Consider the following 17801-nt stretch of genomic DNA (forward strand, 5'->3'; position numbering starts at 1 on the left):
CAGCCACAGTTGAGGCCAAGGGATGCCAGGGTCCTTGTTCCACCAGTGGGCTCTGCCACCCCTGGGTGCTTCTAGAAAACCAGGGCTTGTCTGATGCTGGGGAGTGTGCCAGACCTCAGCCCGGAGGCCAGATGAAGGTTAATACCCATCCAGATGGACCAGTGCAGCTGTGACCCCCATTAGGGCTTTATGAAGATGCAAGGGCCACCTGACACACGCCCGCCCCACCCAGTGAATCAGCCGGGAAGTGGGGCTGGTGGCAGGCAAAAGGAGGGTGCTTCTGATGACTTATTTACTTGTGTTTTTTTGGAGGAACAGAACGGTCTGTTTTGGTTCTGGCTGCCTGGCAGAAAAGCAGGCAGAGCAAGGCAAGCAACCTCGCCAAGCCCACCACCTCAGGGAGATGCCACTTCTAGCCACTCGGGCAGCGGCCCCGGTGTTCAGGAGTGTGTGCACACCCTCCCATGCCAGGTTCTGGGCAGGGCACTAGCAGCAGTGATCACCCAGGGCCCTGAACAAGCAACAGCGGCATCTGTTCAGGGCGTGGGGTGGGACGGGGCATGTGCAGTCAGTGATCAGTGCTCTCTGAGGGCAGAGGTCGTCCCTCTGGCAGCCGGTCATGGACTGGAGTCCTTGTGCAGCGCATGGGTATTCCTTCACGAGGCAGATGGGCTGCTAGAGGAGGGAGCCTGGGACAGGAATTCTCAGAAGACAGCAGAATCCTCAAGGCCTCACCATGGGAAGTGATGGGTTGTCAGTTTTCTCTTGGCTGCAGTGAAACCTCTTTCCTCCAAAAGCTTTCCTTTCCCCAAACCCAGAGGTGCTCCAGCCATGCAGACACGATGGCCTCAGGCACATACCTCCTCCATCCTCACCCGGGACTGCCCATGGGTGGTGATGGGACCACCACCTGGCCTCAGCTGGCTGACATACCTGCCCTGTCTGGGAAGGTATTCAGTGAGATTTCTCCATCAGAGAAGGCTTGGTTTATTGCTTGAAAAGCACCAAAAGAATTTGAATCAGTAAATATCCTGAAAGATACTGAAAAATTGGTATCTATGGTTTCGGCTGGCTTCTTATCTTGCTTCATAAAACAGCCTCTGTTTTATCTTCTGACCTTTATAACACACACACACACACACACACACACACATGCTCAACAAAGGCCTCTGCATCTGGATGAAATTAATTTCCAGATTGCATTTTTAAATTAAATTTTAAAAAAACAGAATGCTCACAGCCAGCCAACCATGGAGAGGCCAGGGAGCTGCCTGGGGACAGTGTCCGTGACCCAGGTTTCTCTGCCAGCTGCCACCTCTAGGGTGGCCTCCCTTGCAGGTAAGAGGGAGTCAGCACGGGTGGCACCTCCTTCCCGTGCCCCTCTCCTTTCTCTGAACTGGAGGGGGGCCGTGAGACCACGCTGTCACCCCAGTGCCCCAGGCCGGTTAGACTGAGCTGACTGCGGAGGCCTGTAGCCCAGCAGCGCCTGCGCTTGCCATGGCGATGACATGATGAGATGCAGGATGCTGTTGCGGGGGAGGTTGGACCCTGTCCTCAGTTCCCGTTGGAGGGTGAGCCAGGACTCGTGGGCCAAGCGGATGCGGGGAATTCCTGCCTGGACATCTGTCTTAGACTCGACCTTGGGATTTCCCCCCAGTTCCGCACACTCTGAGGTCACATGGCCCTGTGTCTAAATCCCAGCACGGCCCCTCCCCAGCTGTGCAGGCTTTGGCGATGACTTTGCCTCTCTGGGCCTCATTTCCTCATCTGTAAAATGGGGAGACTGACTCCTAACTCACAGTATTGTTGCAAAGATTCAGAAACACAGGGCGTGGTGATTGCTAGTATTACTATTAACTACTAGAGAATATGGGCTTCCCAGGTGGCGCTAGCAGCAAAGAACCTGCCTTAGCCAGTGCAGGAGATGCGGAGACAAGGGTTCGAGCCCTGGATTGGGAAGATCCCCTGGAGGAGAGCGTGACAACCTGGAGAATCCCATGGAGAGGGGAGCCTGGCAGGCTACAGTCCATAGAGTCTCAGAGCCCGACAGGCGTGAAGCGACTTAGCACGCATGCGCATGCACGCACTAGAGAATATGTATAGAGAAGGTGAAATCTAGTGAAGAGGTTGATGAATATCAAGGCTGCCATTGTCACAGCTTGCTATGAGGGCTCAATATGTGTTAGCGTAAGGAATGTCTGAAGCAGCCCCAGGCTGAGCGCTGGGCACACAAAGATAAGTTAGACCCTGACCTTAGCCTCAAGGAGATCTGATCTCAGGAAGCAAATAGTCCAACAAGACAGCAAAGACAGCAGAGTGTGTTCTGGGAAACCCAGTGGTCTGGGGGGCCCAAGGAGAGGGATCGGACTTAGCACAGGACATCAAGGAAGACTTCCTGGAGGAGGTGATAGCTGCAGGAAGAAGACAGGGAGGTGGGGCCGGCTGCATTCACAGGAGGTAGGGGGCAAGTCCCAGGCAGAGAAGCAGCGTGGATACAAGCCTGAGGGGAGCTTGTCTGCCCAGAGAACGTGGGTGGCACCTGCCCAACTTAGGCAGTGTGGTACAGTGGTTAGGGATGTGCGCTCTGGAGCTGGACGGCTGGGCTTAAATCCTGGTTCTGCCGTTTCATGGCTGTGAGATCTCAGACACTCTTTTAATTCCTCTGAGCCTCCATTTGCATCTCTGGGCTGAGGATGACGGCAGCAGGGGTTCCTCCCTTGTGCGCCGTGAGGGTCGGGCGGGCTAGGATGTGTAACGTGTTCAGAGTGATGCCCACCAGCTGCTGATTTGATTGCTGCTGTTGTTTCCTAGCCCTGGTGGTTTAGGCCTAGCCGTGGTCCCGCTCCCAGCCCCCGCGGGCGTTGTGGACTCCCTCTCTGTGGGGCAGCATCTGCCCACAGCTGGCCCGACCTCTTCCTCCCACCCCCCTCCCCAGCCCCCGCGGCTGCTGCCATGGGAACCACCCAGGAAGAGCCTGGCACTTTGAGCAACCCTGTGGGGGCTCCAGGGGATGGTGCAGAGGGGTGCTGGGGAAAGCGTGGGTGCCGGGGGCTGGAGCCAGGTCCTCCCCACGTCCACACGGACTCCTGTCTCAGCTTGCCGGACCACACTGCCAGCCCCTGCTTCCTGGCAGCAATGCACATCCACACGTCTCCAGGCGGAGCTGGCTTCCCCTTGAAATCAGGCAGCTGGGGGGTGTGGTGGGGAAGACTGCCGCTCAGCCTTTCACACCTTAGCAAGAACAAGCCCCTGGGACGGCTGCAGGCCTCAGGGAGGTGGTGGCTGGAGGTGGGACCACGGAAGGATCCAAGGCGCTCTGATGCAGAGTTGTGGGGTTACTCATTCCTCAAGCAGCCCGGAAGCCCCAGGCCCCTGCCCGTGCCTGCTGCCCGCGCGGTGCTCAGGACACACAGCGCCTCCCCTCGAGGAGCCCCCCACCCCACGTGTGGGGAGAGAAGGCGTTCCAGGCCAAGGGCGCACATGCGTGTGTGTGTGTGTGTGAGTGTGTGAGTGTGTGAGTGTGTGAGTGAAAGTCAGCACCGGGGCCCAGCCCGGGGAGGGGCTGGAGGGCTCGGAGGGGAGCAGCCCCCGTCTCACTGCAGGGGCCGAGGCTGAGCACGGGTGAACCAAGAGGGAAAGATCCAGAATCTGGAAGCCGAGACTGGGAGGAGTTCCACTCCGCCTCCTCCAGAACCAGAGACACACCCGTGTCCTCCCAGGCCTCACAGCAAAGCCAGGCCGAGAAGAGGCCAGAACTGGGCCTCTGGGCTCCAGGAGCATGCTCCCCAGCCTCAGACAGCATCTAGGGGGCCCTGCTATGGGGGACTCAGGACACCCAGGGAGCCTGTCTGCTGGGAGCCGGGGTGCGTCTCTCCCCGTGGAATGTGGGGCAGCGGGGCTGGACGCCGGCTCTGCCTCCTGGGAGTGCCTCCTCTCCGCCACCCGCCTGCACACGCCCACCTGCACAGATGCCCGCAGCAGGCAGCAGATGGAGGAGGCATTTGAGTGATTAATAAGTCGGTCCCTTTAAACAGCCGCAGTCCCGGGCGGGCGCTGTTTGGAGCTCAGCCACCCCAGCTGCCATGGTGAGGCCAGGAAGCAGCCTCCCCCACCACCTGGGCACCCGGGGGAGACTCAGACCCTGGCCTGGGTGGGAGGAAACACGTGGACCCGGCTAGCATGGCCCCGGGTGGTGGGCGAGGGTCTGAAGGGCACTCAGGCCAGAGGGAACGCCTGACCCAGCTGGGTAGAAGGAGCAGTGTGTCCGGGAGCCTTCCTGGGGGAGGCAATCTCCAAGAGGCCATGGTTGGAGTCAAGCAGGGGAGGAAGAAAGGGGCTGGGGGCATTGAAAGGGTTGGCTGGGTTTTAGAAGGTACAGCCCCTGTGAAGGCCCAGTATCCCCGCAAGCTCCTCGAGGGTAGAGAAACTGTGGCAGGAAGCCAGCGCCCCTTCACAGAAGGGCATCTATGGCTCAGAACCCCCATCACCTCTGCTTCTGGAGGACAGACTAGACCTCAGAGTGGAAGTGCCGGGTGAAGAATAAGAGAACTGATGTCAGGGGCCCTGAGACCCCTGGCTGTGCAGTCTGGGGTGCCTGATGGGGAGCACTGAGTCCGGGAGTGGCTGCAGGGTGGGCTGGAAAGGCACGTGGCTGGTGGGGCAGATGGACCAGTGTCTGCTGCATGGGGTGGGGTGAGGGCAGCTGAGCCCACGCCCTGATTCCTGGGCTTCTGAGAGAGGGGGAGGGGGGTGCGATGGAGCAGGCTGGGGCGGAGCTGGCCCCGGGGTGGGGATGCCTGGCTGGATTCCACTTCGAACAGGGTACTCGGTGGCCACAGGGTGCTCGGTGGCCCCAGGCGGATGCTGCGAGGCAGGAGCTTGGGTCAGTGCATCCAAAGCCAATGGACTTGCTGCATTTGCCCTGGGCTCGGAAAGATGGGAAGAGCTGGAGGGGGAGGGAGGGGGTGGTGAGAGAGGGCTGCTGAGAGCCTCCTAGGTGGTGGGAACAGCTTCAGCAAGGGCTAGGAGGGTGGGCAAGCGGGGGCCACCTGCAGGAGACAGCTGGCCAGTCTGGGCGTAACACCCAAACTGGGTAAGAGAAGGAGGGTGAAAGTAGGGGCTCCCACACCATGAGAGCCCCAGAAGTCCAGCTGAGAATTCCTTCCAGAGGCTCTAACAGTGTGGGGCTCCCCCACCGGGGTTTCTACCCAAGGAGGTGGGGTCTTGGAGGGGGTGCTTGGGTGGGACAGGGCCCAGGGCAGTGGGATCTGGGAGGCAGCCAGCAGGGCAGGCAGGTGGAGGAGAGGCAGTGGCGGGGGGTGGGCATGAGAAGAGGGAGCCAAGATTCCTTGTCCCCCGAGAGGGGCCCACCACCCTCTCTGAGACCCCCGAAGCAGCCTCCGTACCACGTCTTCTAATCGACTCCGTGGCTTAGCTGCAGCGCCCCGCGGGGCGGTGGTCCTGGCGTCTCTCAGCCTCTCTCTGTTTGTCCGCAGCAACTACACCGCCTTGCTGGGTGTGTGGATCTACGGCTTCTTCGTGTTGATGCTGCTGGTTCTGGATCTTTTGTATTACTCGGCGATGAACTACGACATCTGCAAGGTTTACCTGGCGCGGTGGGGCATCCACGGACGGTGGATGAAACAGGACCCCCGGCGGTGGGGGAACCCTGCCCGGGCCCCCCGGCCAGGGCAGCCGGCCCCGCAGCCCCAGCCTCCCCCGGGCCCCCTGCCGCAAGCCCCCCAGGCCGTACACACGCTGCGGAGAGACAGCCACAGCCCGCCGCTGATGACCTTCCAGAGCTCGTCCGCCTGGTGAGTGGCCACCATCACTTGTCTTTGGCGAGCTTGGAAAATGCCAGATCGTTATTGCTGCTGGGTCTGGCTCGTCGATTACTGGACTATTTGCTTATTCACCAAGAAAAGTTTGAAGTGGCTTCTGGTAATAACGTACCTATATGGAAAGGTTGAAATGGAGCTTAGGAACAAAGCATGCAAGTTTGTTTTACTCAGATTCTGGTGTCAGAGCTGTTGGCGCTGAGCATGAAATGGAGTTGCGAGTTTCCTGGCTGCCAAGGCAAAAGGGGAAATTGGATGATGGCTTTCCTGGCTGCCAAGGCAAAAGGGGAAATTGGATGATGGCTTTCCTGGCTGCCAAGGCAAAAGGGGAAATTGGATGGCTTTCCAAGTTTTCACAGTCTGGTCAGAGGACACAAATTGATCTGCTAGGGACTGAGGGAGAAGCTTTTTTTCCAGCATCAAGTTTGATAATAAGCATATTACTGGGTTCCATCGTGCATGTATGCTGAGTCACAGAAAGGCATCTGAGGGTGATGCAGTCAGGCTGCTCAGTGATGGCTCAGGGGAAGGGAAGAAAGTCGGCAAGGGACGTGGGATCTTGGTTGGCTTTATAGGGTGGCTACCCCAGCAGACCCCCCATTATCCTGCCCCAGGAGCACGTTCATGGTCACTGCAATTCTCACATCTATTTGTCTCCAGTCTGGTGGGGGATGGGGAATAACCTAAGCTGGGGGTCCCTGGGCAGTGCAGGGCTGGAGGGAAAGGGGAGGGGATGTGTGTGCATTTTGGAGCAGGACCCCACTGTGTGGCCGGCCAGCACCAACGAGAGGCACCAGCCCCTGGAGGAGCCAGGCTGAGCAGAGATGCTCAAGTTCAGGGTCAGGTGTGGGGCTCAGGTACTCTGCGGGGGCAGAGCCGCAGCCATGGGCATACAGGGCATGGGGTATGTCATCCCAGGACATAACAGGACTGAGTCAACCTGGAAGATCCCAGTGCAGAAACTTACAACACGGTGATCCCTGCCAAGTCCATGAGCTTGACAGGCAACCCAGCCCCAGGTCTGCCAGTTACCAGCTCTGTAACTTTAGGCAAGTCCCTTCACCCTCTTAACCTGCCCATCCTTGTGAAGGAGCAGAGTGTAAGGACGTACACTGCCCATCTCCACCTCCCGCCACCCCAGGGTTGTCCTGAGGATCAAACAAAATGCCTGGCGCATAGTAGGTGCTCAGTGAACCGTTGCCGCTTCTTTGTCGGAGACGCAGCCCAGCTACTTCATGATCATTTAAGTAGCTAACAGATTGTGACCTTTTCAATAATGGATGACTTAAATAATTAATAAGATACACTTAAATCAGCTTGTGCTTATTGATCAAGTAATTGCCCCATCTGTCACAGAGGAGACAAAGAGGCAGGCTTGCTCAGCTCAGTTGGACAAATGTGGGCTGGGTGGGTCCTCTGGGCAGGGTACCCGAGCCAGGCTCATGGTGATGTGGAGGTGATGGGTGGAGAAGGGGCTGCTCTTCACTTTGAGGAGCAGGGAGGGGACGCACAAGCCCACCCAAAGCTACAGACCATGAAACAGCTGTTGGCTCAACCCCAAAGGTGGGGTTTCCTGAATTGTGGGTCTCTCACTGCAGACCCACATGGGGTGTTTGTCAAAATAAATGCCTGGGTCTCAGCCAGAGCCTCCTGATCAGAAATCTCTGGAGGTGATGCCTGCAGGCATGACAGTTTGAGAACCACTGGAAAATGTCATTCCCAGGAGCCAAGTGTTCTGAGAGCTGAGAATCTACTGTGTAGATGAAGGTACTTCTGCCCCATCCCTCCATCCCTCCCCGTAAACTTGACAAGACCATGATGTGAGCCCGTCCTTCCGAGGAGAGGCCATTCTGCCTGCAGGCAACCCACTCCAGTATCCTTGCCTGGAGAGTCCCACGGACAGAGGGTCCTGACAGGTTACAGTCCACAGGGTCACAGAGAGTCGGGCGTGACTGAAGTGACTTAGCACGCACACACGCTCTACAGGACCTGGGATGGCTTCCCTGCATAAGGGACCGTAAGGGACTGCGTTGGTCCATTTCTGAGTTGCTGCATCTGGTCCTAACAGTACTTAGTCTCTCCCTGGCTGTTAACCCTTGCCTGTCTCCAAGGTCTCCCCCTTTCCACATGGTACACATCATGTGCCTCCTGTGTGCCAGGCGCTGTTCCGTGCAATCCAGATAAGGTTTGAGGCAACCGGCCGTGGAGGGGAAAGAGCGTGCAAGCTTTAGGGGGTGGTCCATGACGTCTGAGTTCACAGCAACTGTATGAGAGGCTGAGGTCACGGCCCACAGGGTCTGCTGTCTGCAGGGGGAGATGTTCCATTTTGGAGCTCAGGGCCTCTGTGTGCCCTCCTGGGTCACAGAGTCAGACTCAGAACCGAGTTTCCATCACTACGTGAGCCTTCCTTCGAGAACAAGCGTCAGGAACCTGCAAAGACTTAACGGGGGGTAGTGGGTCCCCGGGGTGCTGCCCGCCTCCCATTCTGCCCTCCACACTCTGTGTGACCTTGGACCGGGGCTTCCCGCTTGGGCTGGTGGTTTGCCAGCCGAGGGGAAGAGGGATGGACTTGGAGAGCGGAGCAGACCTTCGTGTTGCTGGGCCTCCTTGGTTCAAGGAGTGGGCACCCTTGGCTCCAGCAACGTCTACTGAGGGCTTGCTGTGTTCTGAGCACTGTTCGCCTCCTTTCATCCTCACCAGGATCCTGTGGTCTAAGTGCCCACGACACGGGCACCCATCCCAAGGTCTCCAGTCAGCAGGGTGAGTGTGTGATGGGGGCGGCGGGCAGGTGAGCAGTCTGGCTCCAGCCCCCACCCTCGTGCCGCTGGCCGGCGGCTCCCCACCCTCTGGGCCGCCAGGAATCCCTGCCCCCTCCCGGTGTGGACCTGTCTCGGTTTGGCTAAAGTTCCCAAACAGCCCCTTCCCTCCCTGACTCTGTGCGGGAGCTGGGGATGCAGACGCAAGCAGGGCAAACGAAGGCCAAGTTGAGAGCAGCCATCCCGGCAGGGAGGATACAGCCGGGAGGAGGGCGCAGCCGCGCTGTGGGGCTGAGCTGGCCGAGGTCTAACGAGCCTCTCCTTGTGGGCAGCGGTGGGTGGGGGCCAGGCAGGGGAGGGCTGTGGCATGCTCAGGGCTGCTGTCAGCCCGGGGGTCGGGGGTGGCTGGAGAGTGGGGCGGGGTGCTGTCATCAGTGTTTCTCTCGGAACAAGAGCTCGAGTCTGGGCCGCTTTACTCCGAATTGTCACCTGCGTCTTCCAAACACCCACGTTCCAGCCGTTGTGAGTGCTTCCCCGGGGCATCGCGGAGACGCGTCTCCTCAAGCACGGAGCCCATCAGCTGCTCCCTCAGTCTGTCTCGTTCTCTCTCTTTCGACGTTCACCTCCAGAACTCTTCGTGGCCTCTCTCTCTCCCTTCCCCCTTCCCAGTCCTGTACTACATGGGTGATCCCAGCTTCTCCAGCTCCTGGAGGCACCTCCATTCCTGGCCCACAGCCCAGCTTCTCCCCACACGGGAAGCAGGACCAGGGGTTTTCCTCTTGCAAGAGGGGCCGGGGAGGAAGGGGGTCTTCTTTGGTTCCCGGAGTCTCCATCATGAGGTGCATCCCTCTTCTGGGGGCCTCACATGCCCGATCTGGCCCTTATTTGGGGATGGAGGACTCTGGAGTCAAGATCCAGCTCTGGACACTTCCAGGGGAGACTGAGGCAGGAGGCTTATCATAGGCACGCTGGAGGGGAGGCCCAAGGGGGCTGCCGATGCCCGGTCCGGTGGCTGGGAGGAGGGCTGGGCCTGGACGCCCAGCAGTGGACTGAGTTGATCCTCGGTGTCCCAGCCGAGTCCTGTGTGGGGCAGGGCTCCATGAATGCTCAGAAACCCACGGAGGAGGCCGTGGGCGCTACCCCCCACCCTCCTGCAGACGGCTAGCAGGCATCGACTCCGTGTCAGGTGATCAGGACACAGAGACACAGACGGGAACCAGATCTGAGACAGGAGAGAGAAGGAAGTAGCAACTGCTGAGTGCTGACCGCGTCCCAGACACCCGTCACTGGCTCCATCAGTGGGGTTGGCACCTGTCAATCATAAAGCCATCATCCTTCGTAAGTGGATTATGTTAGTGTCATCATCTCTGTTGGCGTTGCTAGAAGCAGCTCATCTCTTGGGGCAGGAGTCAGATGGCTCGGATTCAAGGCCCACCTGTGCCACATGTGGGCTCTGCGACCTCAGGCAGGCCGCTCCACTGGCCAGTGACTCGGCGTCCCCGCGTAAATGCCAGGCAGGGGTCATAATCACCCTGAGAAGTAGACGGGCCGATCCTGGTACAGGACTCAGCCTGGTGCCTGATCCCCAAGTGCTGGTGATTCTCGAGGTCATTTCACATTTGGGTAAATAAACACAGTATGGGTCCTGCCCTGTCAGGATTGACAGGGAGGGCAGAAGCAGTCTTCACCCCGAATGGGCCAGCCACACGCCACTTGTCTTGTAGGGGTGTTGAGCCCCATTTTCAGATGCGGAAGCTGGGGGGTGGGGGGCCAGAAGGAGTTCGTTGACCTGCCCAGGTCAGCCAGGAAAGGGGATACTGAGCAGGCCGCAGCCCAGGGCCAGTGGCCTCTCTGCTGGGGGCTCGCAGAGCCTCTAGAGGGATGGCCTCTTCCGCGGGAGCAGGGAGGAGCCTCTTCATCAGAAAGTCCTCCAGCCATGCGCGGGCTGAAGTGGCCCCAGGTCGCCCCTTAAAAAGCAGTTTCAGAGGCTGAGCATCAGGGGCCGCACATCTCAGAGCATCACGTGCCTCTGAGGTCCCGGCGGACGCACACTGCCTCCATCTCCTTCACCGGAAATGCCGTATCCTCACCGCCTGTTTCACCTCTCAGGATGGTCTTGGGGCAGCCAAGGCCACCTCTCATCACCGTTGTCCAGAGCAGGGACCCCACGGCCCCTGAGTTGTGGAGCTTTTGGCCTGGATCGGGATTGGGGACAGTCCGAGGGGATCAAGGGCAGCTGCCTTTGGTTCATTTCAGGAAGAAGCCTGCTTTCCCTTCATTTACAAGATAGCAACCTCATACTGCAACGTCTCCTGCTGAGATCCCCTGCAGGCTCTCCCCTGGCTCATTTCCTTCTGAAAAGTGGTGACACGGTGCCCCGATATTTGCTCATCACGTACCCCTGGAGAAGGAACTCGTGTCCTCGCCTGGAGAATCCCATGAACAGAGGGGCCTGGTGGGCTGCAGTCCACGGGGTCGCCAAGAGTCAGGCACGAGCAGGTGACTCACACCTCTCCCTTGTGCACGTGGCACGCTGTTTTTCTTCAGTGTTATCCCCCTGCTGCTGTATCGCCGTATTCCTGTGAGTCGTTGTCACTGGGGATCGCGGCCAGATGCTCCTGGCTTTGAATCCTAGCTTGACTCCTCTGGACCTGTCTGAGCCTCGTTTTCCTCATCTGTAAAATGGGGACAATCGCAGCCTGACCTCACAGTGAGGTCTTGGGACCCGATGATGTTCTGACTGCCCTCCAGGATCCCCGCCCCGCCCCACAGTCTCTGCCTGGTTCCCTCTGGTTCATCCCACCTCCCCATCCCCCCCAGGTAAGGGGCTTCAGCTCCTATTCTGGCCCCCAAGACCCTCCCCAGCCTACCTCACTCTCTCTAAAGCCTCAGGCTCTGCCCTCTTCTCTCTAAGACACAGGGGAGCAAGTTGAACCCTGGAAACCTTGGTGACACCTACTGTTTAGACCCACCCCTATCATTATTTCCCTGATAACTTCTGCCCTGAGAACTGAGCTGTGTAGCTTTTTCATCCCCTTTTACAGATGAGCAAACACAGGCCCAGAGAGGCTAAGTGACCTGCAGCCACACTAGTAAGTCCACGGACCTCAGCCAGGGTCTCTCTAGTCCAAAGTCTCCCAGAACAAAGTCCAGTCATGAGCCAACCGCCGCAACCCCTGTCGATCTCACAGCCTCCTTCTGCCTCCCCCCTCCCTCACCTAGAACCCACCCAGCCCATTGCAGAGCTCATCCTTGCCTCCCCTGTGGGGTCCCTGGATTTCGCCCGACTCCGGAGCCGCCCCCCACCCTGGGAAGAGTGCAACCATTGCTTTCTTCCCGGCTCTGCGACCAGAGTCTCTGGTGTGTGGTTTCTGCAGGGATACCAGCCAACGGCGAGAAATTCCAGAAAATTAGGAGACAAAGGGAGAGGACGAGATATCCTCTTTCCTTGGCGTCACATCAGACACCAAGGAGGCCTCCGTGACTGGGATTCAGAAGGCAGTGGATTCAGAGTCAGGCTGGAGTTTCAGTGCTCGGGGCTTCCAGCTGGGTCTGGACACTCTGGCCCTGTCCGCTCTGATCCCGTCCTTCCTGGCTGGGCCCTGCCTTCCCCCTACCCAGCCTGGTTGACACGGGAAACCACCCTCTGCCAGCTCTCCCGGTTTTCATCTGTTCGCATGGCTGTTGGTGAAAGTCCAGGAGAGTGTTTGCTCATCAGCGTGGCTTGATGACTGGGAGGGGGGATACCTGAGGGAGGGGGGTGGTGGTGACGGAAAGCCCAGCCCGGAGGCCTCACTTGCTGTGTGTCCTCGGATGCGTTGCTGGCCCTCTCTGAGTCTCCGTACATGCTCTGAACAGTGATGACGAGAGGTGAAGGCGGGCACACGGAAGGGCCCAACCCAGAGCTCGGCACACAGTAGGACTGCAGGGAGCACGGATGCCATTCCTAGGGAGCACTCCCTCTCCCCTCAGCAGCTGGCCTGTCCCTCCTTACCCTGGGGAGGGCAGAGAACCGGACTTCTCCGTGGAGAAAATCAGCGTGGGGGTGGGGGCTAAGAGGGAACACTCGGGTCTGGTGCTGGGGAGCGAATGTAAAATAAAAGGAGTGCAGGTGTAGAGGGCGCTGCTCCAGCGCGCATGTCGGGCGCCCCGTGTTCCTGCCCCAACCCCGCTAGAACGTAAGAGTGAGTGAGGGTTTTGTCTGCCTGATTCCGTGCCTCACTCCTAGCTCTCAAATAAATCCTCATCTTAAGGACAAGAAAACCAAGGCACAGAGAGTTTAGGTAATTGGTCCAAGGTCACCTAGCTGGTCATCGCAGACTCAGCGTTTGAACCCAGGCCATCTGCTCCAGGCTGTCAGGGCCAGGTCTCCAGCCTGGTCCCTTTGTCCAGGGAGCTGGATGGGAGGAGCAGGCTGGAGTCAGGAGACAGAGCCTGAGGGCCTCCGCATCCCCCTGGAGCCTTGGGCAGGAACCGGCTCCTTGTGGCAGAGTCCAGCCAGGGCAGGACGGAGGGCAGGAGAAGGGACAGGGAGGAAGAGGGGGTGTGTGGCATCCAATTCTGGCCCAGAGAGGGGCAGGGATGGGAGCTAATCGCCCGCACTCCTGTGCTGGGTCAGGCACCCGGACACACAGTGAAACTGACTCGGATGCAGACAGTGGCAATGAGCGATCAGATCTGATTGGAGGGAGCCCAGAGGAGACATCTGCCCATCCTGGGCATCAGGGAGAGCTTCCCGGAGAAGGTGATGGCCGAAATGGCCTTTAGGGACGAGTAGGAGTTAGGCAAAAATAAAAATACAGCAGGGAGGGTATTCTTGTAGGAAAGACAATGTGCACAGGCTGCAGTGAGGGGTCAAGCCCGCAGAGCCTGCAAAGGAAGCAGCTGTCCCGGCACACAGCGTGTATCAGAGATCTTTTCTCTGTTAGAATAATCAGATGAGCAGATTCTTTTTCTGGTGAAACCCCCTTCACTGACAATATTCCACAAGAGGCCAGAAATGCCCCCCAGAGAGTCTTCTGGGGTTCACAGCCTTCTCCTTCTGCTCCTTCCCTGCGCAGGGAGCCCCAACCCAACCCTCGAAAGAAATAGCTGGGTTCTCAAGACACCCGAGCCCCTGGGGTCCAGAAGAAAGGAGTGGGCCACATCCAAAGAGACCTGGGGCTCTGCTGGGGGATTTTCCCCACTCACACCAGCGAGTAAACTGTGATACTGGGGCAAAAGGGAAGCGGGTGGATGAAGTGGTTTGGAGGGAAAGCCACGGGCAACCCAGATTTCGAATCCACGGCTGCCCTCTTGAATCCCGTGACCTGGGCAGTTCCCGCATGTCTGGCCCCCTCCCGGCCCCCGCCCCCGCCCCAAGGCTCAGGGTCATGGGGAGGAGGGTTGATGAGATGCCTGGGGAGGCAGGGCTGCGGGGAGCCAGGCCCCTTCTTTCTGGTCTTGGTTATCACTTCCCTGTGTAAGCTGTTTCCTCTGCCTCAGCCCTCCACCAAGTCACCGTGACAGTTTCCTTTCTTTTCATGCCAAATTTTCCATCGTAAAGTCGCCCCTGCCCGATGGCGAGCAGGCGAGGAGCAGGCCAAGGGGCTCCCCACCTAACGCAGCCCCTTCCCCCTCCGGCCCTCGCGGGTCGTCAGTGACTTGTTTCACTTTTATGGTTGCTGCCTTCACACATAAGACTGTGTGTCTTGGGTTTTTAGCTCAGCTTTATGTCACAGAGCGCTGCCTGCATTATTGAGAAGTTTTCATAAGCGCTGCTTTAATGCTGCGTTCGTCATGCCTCGAGAGGCGGTGGTCCATTGCTCCTTGACCTGCTTCCGTTTCTTGGGCCACCTGGGGGCTTCTGACCTCCCGCCCAGCGATGCTTCTCTTCCCCTCTCAGAGCATTGCTCTGCTGGTGCCCCGCCTCCCTCAGCCTCCAGGATGAGAGGGTTTCCAGAAATCCCTCCTCAACCCTGCCCAGACACGGGTCCCCCGGTGATGGAGTGCTCACCGCTCCAAAGCCAGCCGCCTGCTGGTTCTTCATAGGCAGGAAGCAGCGTGGTGAGGGGCAGACCTGGAGGCTTAACAGACCTGGGTTCAAATCTTGCTCCCCCATTTCTTGATGGCTGGAGGACCTCCAGCAGGTGACTCAGCCAAAGTGCCCTCAGCTGGAAAGCAGGTGCTGAAATCAGCCTCGCTAGGGTGCTGTCTGCCTAAACAAGACATGGGAAGAGCCTCACATATAGAAATGGCTGTGCATATGTTTTCCATCTCTCCCCAGCATCTCATCGGGGTGTGGCAGGCTTTCTAGGATGTTGAAGATAGCAGTCAGCTGTCCCGAGGGTCCACAGCCCTCTCGGCCGAGTACCAGAGAGCAATCAGCACGGGAAAGCATTTCAGTGAATGAGTAGGAGTTTTCTGGAAGTAGAGAAAGGGCAGAGAGAGCAGCTTGGCTGCTGCCGGAGGAGGGAGAATGCTGAGGAAAAGCAGGGAGCCCCAGGTCCTGGGCATCACATCTCGTGGCTCTCAGGCCCTCATTGGCCGCACCTCAGTCCACTTCACTGCTCCATCCTCATCTCCCCAACCTTAGACGCCGGAGGGCTCTTCTTTGACCCCCTTCTCCCCATCTTTATCACCCCAGGAAATCCACCAGCTCCATGTTTCTGGTCTTGTCCAGCTGCACCAGACCCCTGGCTCCGTCTCCACCCCCGTCTCCCATCTCCCCTGACTCCAGACTCACCTGGATGTTCAGTAGACACGGCGGACAAGCACACCCGGGGACCCCCGCCCCCTCCTGCTGTCTCCTTGGGACAGAATCTCGGAGCCAGCCGGAGCGCGCCCTCCTGTCCCACTTCACATGTCCTGTCGTCAACCGTATACCTGCTCGAGCCCAGAACCCTCCCTCCACGCCCTTCTCCCCAGACCAGCCGTTTCAGTCCGTCTTCTCACCTCCTAAACCTCTCTGCTTCTCTCCTCTGCCTCCCACCCGCCCCGAACACCCAGCAGCAGCAGAGATCCTTTTCAAACATGACTCAACACCCACCGACACCTCTCTCACTAGGGTGTGAATCCAGCAGCCTCCCACTGGCCACACAGCTTGACTGAGACCCCCTCTCCCCAGTCCCTCTGCCCTCCTCTCCCAGTTGCCCCAGCCACACTGGCCTCCTGGTTCCTGAGCTGGCCAAGCCCACCCCCACCCCAGGGCCTTTGCACCTGCTGCTCCCTCTGCCTGAAGCGCTCTCCTCCCAGACACCTGTGGGGCTCGCTCCCTTCCTTCCACCAGACACCTGCTCAGATGTCACCTGCTCCAAGACGCCTTCCCTGGCCAAGGTTTATAAATAGCAACAACCCCCCACCACCACCCCCCTCACTTCCCCCCTTTTCTCTTTTGGTTTCTACGTGGAGCTCACCACCTCTGTTGAGCTGATTTCTTGTCTGCTGTCTCCTTTGCTGTCAGAAATCCTGAGGGAGATGGGATTGGTCTGCCCTGTGCCCGGCCATGCCCCCAGCACCCGGAAGTAGGTGCTCAATAACCAAGTGCTGAGTGACTGCATCTTTGTCTGCCCAGAGCCGGGCACACACAGCAGGCACCTGGTAAATGGGATGAGTGAATGGCGCCATTATTGTTAACCACAGCAGCTCCCTCTATTGAGGAACCGGTGAGCGAAGCTGGGCACCCTGGGCTCCGTGCACAGAGGAGGAAACTGAGGCTCAGAGAGAGTCAGCAGTTTCCCCAGAGCTGCACAGTGCCTGAGCCGGCGTTCACGCCCAGGTCTAGCTGACTCCAAAGTCCCCTGCTCGTGCATGAGCAGTGGGCTTCCCTGGACTGGGAAGCGGGGTCTCACCAGTACCTCTCACACTGTGGGAGCAGCACCCTGAGATGGTGCTCACGAAGTGCCCAGCCCCGTGCTGAACCCGATGATGGGTTCCCTGTGCAAGTCAGGCCTTACCCACCCCTGGGGCAGGACCTCGAGGGTCCCTCAAAGGGTATGAGGTCAGGGGCTCCAGGCACCAGCCCACCAAGCCCTCTCTGGCCTGGACGCAGTATTGACTGGAAACCATATGGGTTCTGCACCAGCTCCGTCAAGGCTGCCGCGTGCATGTGGTCGGGTTGCATGGTTGGTTTGGCTTGGTTTGGTTTTGGGGTCTTCCTGCTTGCCCTTGCACCATTGTGAGGGTCTCTTTCAGCCCCAGAATCTTTCTGGAGACCCAAAGAGAGGCTGAAGCAACCAGGAGCCCCCACGCCTCCATCTGGTTGCTCACCACCTGCCTCCTTCCCCTAGGCACCCTGCCCCATCCGAGGAGGTCCTGGCTACACAGCAGCAAAGCAGTGCAGGCTGGTTTATAGAAAACGTTGCCTCAAGAATCTCACGGCCACTGCCAGCAAACTTGCAGAGAGCCCAGCTGCGTGGTCTTGGAGTCAGAGCTGGTTCAGACCGTGCCTCCACTTGCCAGTGGGGGAACTCAGGCAAATTATCTCACTTCTCTGAGCCTCAGGAGACTGACCCTGCTGGGTGACTGTGAGGATTAGAACAGGGCCTGGCCTGTGATGGGAGCCTCCATAAACGCTCATTGTAATTACTGGTGTGTTATTAGTGCTAGGATGAAAGTGGAGAACAAAAGCCACAGAATCCCACCCCCCTCGCCACACACACATGTACACAGGTGTTTTGCATTTTCTGCTTTCTTATGCACGTGCTTTTACACGCTTCCAAGAATGATGTACAGTAGGCCCCCTTATCCAAAGTTTCACTTTACTCAGTTTCAGTTGCCTGTGGTTAACCTTGGTTTAAAAAACATTAACTGGAAAATTCCAGAAATGAACAATTCATAAGTTTTCATTTGCACACCATTCTGAGTAGCGTGATCAAATCTCACGCCATCCCGCCCTGGATGTGAAACCCCTTTGTGCGGGGTGCTCCGCCCATCCGTCACTTAGCCCTCTCGGTTATCACAGGGCTCGCGTTCAAGTGACCCTCACGTACTTAATAATGGGCTCTCGGAGCAACAACAGTGATGCTGGTGGGTTGGCTGTGCCAAAGGGAAGCCGTACGTGATTCCTTTTAGTGAAAGGACAGAAGTTCCCAATAAGGAAAGAAAAAACAGCTAAGATCTATGATAAGAATGAATCTTCTACCCGGGAAATTGTGAAAAAGAAAAAAGAAATTTTTGCTAGTTTTGCTGTCATGTCTCAAACTGCAAAAGTAACAGCCACAGGGGCTCC

The 17801-nt window shown here is 58.2% G+C and overlaps 1 protein-coding gene across 3 annotated transcripts in view; it reads left to right on the forward strand.

Moving 5' to 3' along the window:
- The window catches only part of SHISAL1 (shisa like 1), a 137501-nt gene that overhangs the window by 96147 nt on the left and 23553 nt on the right, over nt 1-17801 (forward strand). For all 3 annotated transcript variants that reach the window (XM_043441014.1, XM_043441012.1, XM_043441013.1), the window contains exon 4: nt 5496-5813. In XM_043441014.1, the coding sequence (XP_043296949.1) occupies nt 5496-5813 (318 nt within the window). The remainder of the gene's footprint in view (nt 1-5495; nt 5814-17801) is intronic.

Source organism: Cervus canadensis, chromosome 21, assembly GCF_019320065.1.
Source record: "Cervus canadensis isolate Bull #8, Minnesota chromosome 21, ASM1932006v1, whole genome shotgun sequence".
NCBI classification, from domain to species: domain Eukaryota; kingdom Metazoa; phylum Chordata; class Mammalia; order Artiodactyla; family Cervidae; genus Cervus; species Cervus canadensis.